This window comes from Mya arenaria, chromosome 8 (assembly GCF_026914265.1).
Source record: "Mya arenaria isolate MELC-2E11 chromosome 8, ASM2691426v1".
NCBI classification, from domain to species: domain Eukaryota; kingdom Metazoa; phylum Mollusca; class Bivalvia; order Myida; family Myidae; genus Mya; species Mya arenaria.
The window spans coordinates 54,377,639-54,389,955 of NC_069129.1; the positions used below are offsets into that span (position 1 = coordinate 54,377,639).

Consider the following 12,317-nt stretch of genomic DNA (forward strand, 5'->3'; position numbering starts at 1 on the left):
TCTTGTGTCTGTTAAGGAATCGAACACTTCTACAAACCTGAATGCCATTTGAATAACGTGCTAGGAGTAAAGTAAGGTTGTCCTTAGCAAATATTGAATAGTGTATATTGATATGCTGAGTTGCGCAATACTGCGTACATGTCGTTGAACTAAAATATTAAATCAATATCCATGGATTGAATTGGCTCATTTTGAATACAGAGAAAATGGGATCAATTTTCACAAGCCAAGGAGCTGAAACCAACAACGATGGTCAAGAATTGACAAGGCAAGAAAAGAAGTTTCCTGTGATAGCCTCTATTGATTTCGGAACTTGTTTTACTGGATATACGTTTAAAATCAGGGACAATGACGACGCAAAGCCGAGCTACGCAAACGAACTTGAAAAGAAACACGAGCTTACATGTATTTTGTTCGATGCTGACAAGAAATTTGATAGTTATGGCAGGGACGCCTTGCAAAAATACATCAGGTTGTCACCAGCTGATAGAGACAACGTGTATTTCTACAGAAACTTTAAAACTTCGCTGACTGTGGAAGATAAAAATCTGAAATTGGCAGACACAGCTTCGAGACATGCCATCGATCCATTGTGCGTGTTCAAGGGGGCTCTTGATTATTTGAAAAAGTGCGTAATAAAACGAGTCAATGAAGTCATTGCAAACCCCGGTGCTGGTGCACCAATTATTGAGGGGGATGTTATGTGGGTGATAACTTTCCCAACAGCATGGAATGATTCTTATAGAGCTTTTATGAGGAAGTCGGCGACGGATGCAGGAATGAATGTAAACAACATACGGCTAGTTACCGAACCGGAAGCTGCTTCAATGTACATCCGCGATATGTGTATTAAAACTAAGGGCAATAAGGATATTAAGCCCCTGGAACAGGGCGCAAAATACTTCCTTGTTGACCTCGGCGCAGGAACGGTTGATCTTTGTGTGCACGAGATTCTCGAAGACGGAAAATTGATGGAGCTTTATCCAGCGGCTGGGGCGCATTTCGGAGGATCCAATGTTAATTTCCAGTTCGAGGAGCTGCTTAAAGAACTGTTTGGTAACGATTGCATGCAAAAGTTGAAAAGGAATAAAATGTTTAAATACTTCAATTTACTGCAAGAATTTGAAGATAAAAAGCAAAATTTTGACCCGTCGGCGAAAGACGTTGTATTGAGTGTAGATTTTGTTGTTCAAGAGTTTGAAGAGCATTCCACAGAATCTATGAACGAGCGAATTTCCTCCGGAAAGTTTCACAAAAAGGTTAAATACGAGAAAGATACGGGATTAGTTATTTCCGGTGAATTGATGAAAGATCTTTTTGAAAAACCGCTAGGAAATATCATCTCGTTTATTGAAGAAAAACATGCCGAATGTTCTGCCAACAACTTACGTGTGCAGATGCTTCTCTTAACAGGTGGTTTTTCAGATTCCGATTACGTTAGAAACAACATCAAAGAAGCGATGAAAAAGCGAAATGTTGAGGTCGTTCATTTTCAAGACGCTAAATGCTCGGTTATGTTTGGAGCGCTTAAGATGGGGAGTTCACCTAAATCCGTCATAAAGAGGCGTTCGAGATACACATACGGATTCTACAAAAAGATACCGTTCGATGAGAAAATCCATCCGCAAGAATTGAAATGCGACCATGAAGGAATCACACAGTGTGATCGAGTATTTCACAAACTGATTGAAAAGGGAGAAGTCATTAGTCATGGTCAGCTGTTTTCGAGAGAATCAAAAACAGTGTACAAAAAAGAAAAACACAATAAGAGATTAACATCTCTTTGGAAGTCTGATAAAACGGATCCAAAGTACTGCACAAAGGAGGAACAATGCAGCGTTGTTGCAACAATTGAAATACCACCTCCTAGGGGTGGGTGGCCAAGTCTTTTGCACCATGAACAACAACTGATTGTATTGGAAAATGAATTTCAGTTGAAGTTTGTCAACAAGATCACGGAACAAGAGCATGTAATGCTGGTACACTATGAATATTAGTGATAAGCAGTTTGTTTGTAAAAACAGTCAGCGAGTATGAAACTTGTTGAATATCTTTGTTTTTAAGACATAAGCAGTGTGTGTGGACATGTCTAGGATTATAGAGCATGATGTGAGCTATGTTTAGGAGTCATAAGCAGTGTGTGTGAACCTGTAAACGATTATAAAGCATGTTGATGTGAGCTATGTTTAATAGTCATAAGCAGTGTCTGTAAACATGTTAACGATTATGAAACATGATGATGTGAGCTATGTTTAAGAGTCAAAAGCAGTATGTGTTAACATGTTAACAATTATAAAGCATGTTGATGTGAACGGTGTTTTAGAGTCATAAGCAGTGTGTGTGTGGACATGTCTAGGATTATAGAGCATGATGTGAGCTATGTTTAGGAGTCATAAGCAGTGTGTGTGAACATGTTAACGATTATAAAGCATGATGATGTGAACTGAAATAAAGAGTCGTAAGCAGTGTGTGTGAACATGTTAACGATTATAAAGCGTGATGATGTGAACTATGTTTAAGAGTCATAAGCAGTGTGTGTGAACATGTTAACAAGTATTTAGCATGTTGATGTGAACTGTTTTTAAGAGTCATAAACAGTGTGTGTGGACATGTTAACGATTATAAAGCATGACGATGTGAGCTATGTCTACGAGTCATAAACAGTTTATATGTTAACCAGACCAACAAGTATGAAGCACGTTGATGTGAACTATGTCTTCGAATAAAAAATAAGCTATTTATATGTGGACCAGGTAAACGAGTATGAAGCATGTTGATGTGAACTATGTTGAAGCGTAATAAGCATTTTGTGAAATATATAATAGTATGAAGCATGATTATTTGAACTATGTTTAAGCGTATTAAGCATTTTGTATTTGAACCATTTCTAGAAGTAAAACGCATTTTATTGTAAATTGTGTTTTGATAGTTTATGTCATTCTGTGGGTTGACAATATCTTCGAGCATCAGAACCATTTTGTGCGTGAGTCATATGCATTATTTTGTATGTGAAACATATCTTCGATTTATAACGATTTCGATAAAAATAAGCCCAAGAGTCAAACGCATTTTGGTGTGAACTGTAAGCACTTTGTTTTAAACTATTGTTTTAGATTTAAGCACGTTGATGTGAAATTTATCCTGTCACCTGCATACAAATCGGTCCAATAACAAGGTGCCGTGTAAACTTTAGTTTATTAGGATAGTAGACCACGTGATGTTTATCTACAGTCAGGTGGTCATGTGACCGCGAAAACGAACTTCTTTTATATATTCTGCAATGTCAGAAGAAAAGCAGAACTGCCGTTTCAGTATCTTATCAATGGACCACTAACAGCCGACCTCAGCAATCACTCGCCCATAAAGTCCCATCATTATGCAAAATAATGACACTGGCAAAACAATCGACCTGAAATCTTCATGAGATGTGAAAATCTTACCCCACCCGCAAATGCTGGAAACTGTGAAACAGCATTCAACGATACTCGTCGATAGTTTATTCCATTTCTGTGGTGAATGACAAAATCTCACTTACAACAGAAATGAATGATCTCTTTGCCGGTGCAGTTATGATCATTCAACACTATCAACATCATTTAAATCCATTTAATATGTTGCGATTGTTTGTAAACACTCGTGATCTTGAATTTTGACCTGTGTACTGTACTCTGACTTGCGGAATAATTGTTACATCATCAGATAATGTTCAGAGACTGATCCATGCTTATGCACGTTTAAAAGTATTTTTATGTTTTGAATTGATATTGACGTATTAAAATGCAATGACTTTGAATATAAACGTACTAAAAAAGTTGAACAGTTTTACGAACTATTTTGGGGGCGATTTAAACATGGATACCGAGTGTGATGACGTCAACAGGGAAAAACAGTTGTCCCCCTTACTTTTAAAGATTCTTATTAATTTTAAGGTTTTATAGCGTTTAATTAAACAAAGTAACAGGATAAATAGAATACTAGGTTAGTGCCGTGGGTGGAGAAAGTTTATCTGGCTCGGCTGCGGATTTTATCGGGTTCGCCTTCGGCTCACCCGATAAATTCCTCCGCCTTGCCAGATAAACTTCCTCCATCCACGGCACTAACCTAGTATTCTCTATTTATGAGCGTAACTTATTATATGAATTGATCTACCGATGTTCTCTACGACAACAGGCATTTGAATTGCTCACATTGTTAACATTTTGAAAGATTGTAGCTGATCTAGGTTTTGTTATTAGATTGAAACCATTTTGCATTAGAAATGCAATTCGATTAACATCATTGAATAGTGTATATAGAATTGTCGATTTATCACAATCCAATTCTCTGCTAAGTTTAAATACCATTTTTGGAGAAAATCTTGGCACAAGTGTGATTTTTATCCATTTTCGAACAATCAACGAGTAACTTTTCATGCATTATTTCACCGAATTCTTACAAACTCTTATTATCTGCTAATTGACATGTACTGTCAGCAGTGTGAATTTCCCTTTTGCGGACAAGTAACGAGCGACAAGTTTTTGCATTATTTCAACCAATTCTTACAAATTGTCTAGAGTTTCTTGCATTTTTCTTTATTATATAAGTTTAAATAAAAATATTGTAAATTAATTAACTTAAGTGTATTAACCAAATTTGATTTAATCGTATGTGTGTTTTTATCAAAAGCTATGTCCTTCTTTGTAGTAGATATACTAATAGTTTGTTTGACCAATTATGTCTTTTTTCATAATATTTTAATTGATAAAATGTACAAGAGGAGAAGGCAGAATGATTTTATTTTGGGTGAACATGAACGTGTCAATTTTTAGACATTAAGATATTATGATATTAGAAAGTATTGGGTTAAGCGATACGTACAAACGATAATAAGTTAAATAGATAATAAACCTTACAGTGTTGAATGTTTGTGAAGGATACCCAAATATGACCAGTTGGTGTTTATTGATTAGAAACGAAGTACACTCTGAATTTTATTATGCATGGCTTCTCCAAGATGTATGTAATGACAAAATATTTCTTTTAAATGTTGCATAAACTGAGATTGAATGATAATTTTAAAGAATGAAATGGAAGATATGACGAATCTGGTAGAGCATTTTAACAAGAATATAGCAAGTTTTAAACTTCAACCTTATTTAAATTCATGTAATATAAAAAGGTTTCTTTTCAGATTATCTATGTTACGTGTATCTGAACAAACACTCAAAGTCGAAAGTGGATAATTGGCGAAACAAAAACCTTTACCTACTAATCAAAGAATTTATAATGTAGGCCAATACTGACGAATACCAGTTTGTTTTGAAATGTAATCTTTATTCTGATATATGTACGAGATACATATATTCCATTATATTGTTGACGTATATAAAATTAGTAACATATAACAATTGAGACATGTTAAGAAAACTTAGTTTCAAATGCTATTATAATGAGATCAGTTAATACGTATGCTCTAATGTGAATATATATGATCTTGTGTGAATATTCAAATATTTTCATGTGTGAATTTTGCAAGAAATGTTAAGTTTATTATATGCCATATGTACACTAATATCAATAATCTATAAATTGTCTTATATATATATATATAACATAATATGGATTGATTTGTAAAATTTAAGAACGTTTACGTAATTTTTAATAACGGTTCTCTCGTTTTCGTATAGATGGCCACATATAGGGATTAACGGTATTTGTTAATTAACTTATTTCTCATTAACTACTTCATAACGATGGTTACATTATCAGTTATTTACAATATGTAATGTGAATTGTGTGTAGTAACTCTTATCTGAAACAAATAACTTCTTTTTAAGAGGTAATACCACGCTTGTTTAAAACTGAAAATTGATAGATATGTTACACATGTTTCCATCATTTGTATTAGTATGGCATAATATAATAAACTTTAATAAGGGAAAGAATTATACTGAAATAGATAAAAGTTGTATATGAAATCAACTATACAACTACAAGGTTAATATCTTATTTATCGTTAAACAGTGTACAAAGTAAAAATCTCAAAATAACTAAAGTATTTTGCTTTATTGCTTGATAAGTTTGCTATTAATTTTTATGTATTGACAGTTATTATTGGTAATATTGTTTTCTGTTTATGCGTTCATCTGTAGATACTGAATAATTGTCTACATGGGCCATGGTCATGATACGCAAATAAAACTTTTAAACTTTACTATCAAGTTTGTCTAATTTGATATCAATTATTAGGTGTATTGGTTTTCACTGAATAGTTTTCACAGACAAACGGTGTTTTGAAAAGCATTCAGCAGAATCTTTGAACAAGCAAATTTGCGTCATACCTGAAGTATTGCACTTGCATTTATTCTTGATTTATGCAGTTTAATCATTTTTAAAAAACTTGAAACTTTTACAAACGCAAATAAAAATTGTATCATCTGAATATGAGGGATTTGCTACTAATACAAGCCTATGCGAACAATTGATTGGTAAATGAAATCAAATCGACGATAAGCGACGCATGAACAGTTACATACAAGAAAAGCTAGTAAAGCTCACTATGCTAAATGAAGCGCTCATTAACTAAAAGACTAAAGTTCTTTCATTTCTTCATAATTTATTTATCAAAAGTCCCCAAAAATTTGCGTCTATTTATAGTAAGCGTGATGTGGGTACTCGGTTTTTATAAATATAATATCAACAAATACAACTGTAATGAGTACACAAACAATATTAATTGAAACATGATGACATTGAAGATAAAAGTATATTTGATACCGAGACGGTTGCTTGTTTCTGTGCATTATGATTATGAAGATAAATAAAAACACCACATAATTAATTAAAAATAATCCGACTCACCACGTCCGTCTGTGACGACACTATTGGAGGCAGTACATTGTTTCTTTGAAAAAGCACTTTGTCTTATTGTGGACATACAACTCCTATATTTTCTGTATTTTCGGCCCCTTACTAACGTCCTTTCTGATGAAATGGCGTTTCTTGCTTGTCCGTTCCCTGATATGGTAAGAGAACAATAAAGGTGATCCGCGTAAAGAGTTCTGGGTCTTCGCACCTTCTATCGGTGTTGAGAGTATACAACTGTCATTAAACGAACTCTTCCGTCGAGGGCGCGCGGCCGATGTTCATCGATTTCTGCGAGCGAGCACATTTATGACTCCAGGATCTCTCCTAACATGGCTTTCGTTTGGATAGTTTTTAAGCTGGTATATGCATTTGATGAAGATGTGTTTCTTACAGGGGTATCAGATTATACTAGTACCGGAGTAACCTGTGAGATTCACGGTCTGGTGTTTCCTTAATATACTCGGCCCTGTCTAGACTTACAGAAATCTCAACAACTGATGAACAAAGTGACTTCTCTATGTCAGTCAGGCCAGCAGCCTTTCAGATGTCTCCTCAAGCCTCAGTAACCGCTGATCCGACTGTTTGTAACAGTGAAGGCGCTTTTCTGATTTTTCCTGCGCCAATAACCGACATAACTCCCAAAGCATTTCAACAAAATGGCATGCACAAAACACAAGAATAATTAAATCGAATTGAAATTTCTTAATTATACAAGTTCATAACTGATGTATTGAGTAACTACTGTGCCCAACTCTGCTTACATCGAGATGTTTATCTGTTATTAAGGCTAAATGTTCCTACATTTACCGTCACATACGACCTCAATTTAAAAAAAATCGTTGTTCATTTATCAGAGAAAAAAATGAGTTTTATGTCACTGAGAAAAAAGCTTTCGGCTGCGTCCGATTTCAATGTAGTGTTTTCGTCATAATACAAAACCTCAGTGAAGACACGGACTTGGTTATGTACTATTTGAATTCTAATATGTACGATAAATTAAAAGGTACCATCTGTCATTTGACTAAAAATGAGAGTTTTGCTTTTCGGAGATGAGCGTAGAAAATTTGACTAGTATACAATTTTGAAGAATAATAATGGCTGATGCACAACCAATATCAGCCCCAAATCACTGTACTATTAAAGGTTCAGTGCAACACAACTCCTACCTGTGGTGTTGCACAAGATAAATATAGTGCTTAAGAACGGAATTTGTAAATTTCTACGGTATTTTCTAAGTTAGTCAGATTTCCATTTTGCCAAAAGCATGATATCATGGTCAGATTTTACTGATAATACCGCTTGAGTGCAACTCAAACTCACGAATTTGTAATATTTAGATGAGAGACTGGCAAAATGTAAAAGGTTCACGAAAAAATGTTAAGAATATTCCCCTGCAGAGTAAAAGGGGTACTGTTTGCTATTACAAAAAAAATCGGTCATGATTAGTCTCTGTGTAGTTAAGTAGCTTTCAAACAAAACGAGAGGAACAATTTATGTAGAAGGCGGAAACATGGTGGGCTTTGCTCCTTTTGGAAGAGAGAAGTTCTAAAGAAACCATAAAAGGCTAACAATGGAAGTGCTTGACATGACTATTATATGTGTGAATTTATTGCAAAGCCGCAGGCAGTCACTTTTGAAAGGGTCTTTATGTTCTCAATTAAAACAGGCTTTCGGGTTTGGAGTTTGATTTGTGTGTACATTGTGTCATACGAATTACCAGGAAGGAACTGCACAGATAAGTGTAATTTGTGAGTAGATGCTGATATATAATTGACGACAAGTGGCTACTTATGGGTGATAAAATAATATTTTTGTAAATGTAGGTTGGTAATGAATGAGAACACTATTTCAGATGTCGTCGGTAAGTTACTCATTGGCACTCTTACCATTGGATCAAATGAAAAGAACTTGACCGGTACCTAACAATCCTTGAAAAAATACCCTGTTTTGTTTGTATAGTATATATGCACTGTGTTGTTTTTGGAGTTTTGTGCTGTTGTTCAAAGTTTCTTATTTGTGATTATTTTGTTTTTGTGTTCTATGTCATTGGCGTTTACCCTGTGCCATTAAACGGGGTTTATTTATAAACTTTTGGCTACTGAGCTTGTTTCTGTAGTTTTACACATAAATATTGAACATGTAACCGAGAAAAACGGTCACATATTGTATTGGTGGTCATGCGTTTCACATGGAAACCGAAATGTTTTTAAAAGCGTAGGAATAATATTCCTAATAAGGTTCATTATGACTTTGTCTTTCGATAGACACGACATGTGCAATGGGATACGGTTATTTAAGTTTTGTTCGAAAGCGAAAAGATGAACCATGGCTACATGAAAAACCTATTGACATTGATAAGAGGTTGTAAATATAACATATTTTAGAAGTGTTCAGCCATTGTAGTAATTGAGGAAGTCGTGCCATAATACTGTGTCTGCCCTAACTTGACTGGCAATTAAGGCGAATATGATAATTGGTCATTGTATCCCCGATAGTTAAGTCATAAAGGTGACGCAAGAAATATTGTTCCGGTTTGGTAACCTTGCGTAAAATGTTGAGGTAATACAATGTATATTGAAGTTGTTTCAGTGTAAGCTTTTTATGCCTGTTAAAACTATCTAGCAGAGTATAGAGAAGCTGAACTCCGCGGTAAGCGTGCCGTTAGAGAAATAGTATCGACAAGAATACCTTGTACTCAAACTTTGGTGTAAAGAAGGGCTGTCTTTCAATTTAGTTATTGTCAAGTCAATTGTTTTTTGCAAAAGTCAAGAATATTTAAAACGAATTTTAAGCAAGCATCTGGCCAAAAATTTAACAATTATATTATGGGATACAAAGTTTATCTTGGGTTTACTGATTGTAATGTTGTAGAGGATAAAGTGATAGATCAATGACGTTCTTACCGCTCCCAGATGACTAAATATGAAATTATTTAAAGGTGGCACGTGTAACACCAATGGACAGCTTGTTTTTGACATAGGCGAAGTGTTTTGTTATTGTTATTTCTTTTATCAGTGCTATTACGGTCGAGATAGGAGGAAAGGTTGTCGATAAGGACTTGTAGTTATTCACACTTGTAAGGCATTGGGTTGTGCCTGATGTTTGTGCTTTACTATGAGTTTGTAAGTTTAAACATGTAATAATAATGTGAGTGTTATATATATCACATACAAGTAATTTATTAAATGATTAACAAAAAAGCCACGGGCCGAAATCCCTGAAAACACTAAAGTCTCGTAACATATGATCACATAATGCTATTATTAATAAAAATTGTATGTATGCAAAAATGTCCCAAACATATGCCGGACTTAAACAATCTTAGGTATGTATATAGCATACACTTCTGCGCAAAAAAAATGTCTTACATGATCTACAGAAATACAAATAAACTGGTAAAATGAAATACATATGCAAAAACAAATAGCAATTGACCAGTATAAATAAACTACATTCAATAGTTAAAAACAGTAATAGATCAGATTAATTTTGCGAGAAAAATTAATTATGCAAGATGAATCAGATTTTGCATTCATGCCATTAAGAATTTCTATTTTATTAGCAAAAATACATACTCAAAATTTGTTTTCATATTCGTAATCCCTTATTTTCTTTTAAAACCAAGATCTTTATCTTTAAACTCGATTTTTCAGAAATTTGAAATTGTCAGAAAGAAACTTCATTATATGACGATATGTTTTCAAAGATTGATAAATGAAACGATAAATTACTTATTAGTTATTACTGAATGGTTTAATTAGTATAATATGTTCGTCGATTGGTCTTTGAACATTTGTATTTTCCACATGGGCCATGGCCTTCAATCTCGGTCATATTTTTCCGCATAGACAATGGGCTCCCAGATGCCCTTTTCATCTTGAATATATCTTGTTCATATTTTTCCACATCGGCTACGGCGTCCTTGCCAATCTGTAAATTAAATTTTGAATACATCACTCTCATATTTTTAACATGGGCAATGGCGTCTTTGACGTTCTTTAAATAAATATTGAATATATCTCGGTCATATTTTCCGATATAGCCTTCTGGATGTCACGTAAATAAGTTTTGAATATATCTCGGTCATATTTTCCGATATAGCCTTCTGGATGTCACGTAAATAAGTTTTGAATATATCTCGGTCATATTTTCCGATATAGCCTTCTGGATGTCACGTAAATAAGTTTTGAATATATCTCGGTCATATTTTCCGATATAGCCTTCTGGATGTCACGTAAATAAGTTTTGAATATATCTCGGTCATATTTTCCGATATAGCCTTCTGGATGTCACGTAAATAAGTTTTGAATATATCTCGGTCATATTTTTCGATATAGCCTTCTGGATGTCACGTAAATAAGTTTTGAATATATCTCGGTCATATTTTCCATATGGCCTTCTTGATGTCATATAAATACGTTTTGATTATATCTTGAATATATCTCGGTCATATTTTCCGATATAGCCTTCTGGATGTCACGTAAATAAGTTTTGAATATATCTCGGTCATATTTTCCAGATGGCCTTCTTGATGTCATATAAATACGTTTTGATTATATCTTGAATATGTCTCGGTCATATTTTCCAGATGGCCTTCTTGATGTCATATAAATACGTTTTGATTATATCTTGAATATATCTCGGTCATATTTTCTGATATAGCCTTCTGGATGTCACGTAAATAAGTTTTGAATATATCTCGGTCATATTTTCCGATATAGCCTTCTGGATGTCACGTAAATATGTTTTGAATATATCTCGGTCATATTTTCCGATATAGCCTTCTGGATGTCACGTAAATAAGTTTTGAATATATCTCGGTCATATTTTCCATATGGCCTTCTTGATGTCATATAAATACGTTTTGATTTAATCTTGATACTATCTCGGACATATTTTTCCACGTGGCTCATAATAAAGTGAGGTAATTGGCATTTGACTATAGATTAAGCCTCCGCCTCCCTCCTCTGAAATTGATAAACTTTATCATACACGCAATTGTTTTGTCTGATAACATATTAAAACCATGCGTCTACTGATTATCTTCCGATTATTTTAGGGAATACAACTAAATTATATCTAAAAGTGGCAAAACGGTGTACGTGCTTAGATAAAATCGAAAATATACTACACAAATTTGCCAAGGATCTATCGCAATTATTCTGGTTTAAGAATTGTATGAAATTAATGAAAAGGAATAAGACGGTCATTGTTGAACTCAATGAGTATTTTACCTTAAAGTAAGAACATACCAACTAAACGTCTTAAACTGAAGTTAAGATCCACACAATTACCAGAACGAAACTATATGTAACCGTTAGCGAATTAAACATTACTGATATTAATGTATCTACCATAAAGTCTTTTTAACACCTTCAATTATGACCGTTGGCATTATTATATGATAAACACCTGAAAATAGCAATAGCCTATATAACTAGTTCCGGTAACATTCCTGTAAAGCTGGTATT

At 34.0% G+C, this 12,317-nt stretch overlaps 1 protein-coding gene across 1 annotated transcript; it reads left to right on the forward strand.

Annotated features, from left to right (window-relative positions):
- Window positions 1-206: 206 nt before the first annotated feature.
- LOC128244360 (heat shock 70 kDa protein 12A-like) lies at window positions 207-1,997 on the forward strand. The gene has a single exon (XM_052962374.1). The coding sequence runs from the start codon at window positions 207-209 to the stop codon at window positions 1,995-1,997; it is 1,791 nt and encodes a 596-aa protein (XP_052818334.1).
- Window positions 1,998-12,317: the final 10,320 nt, after the last annotated feature.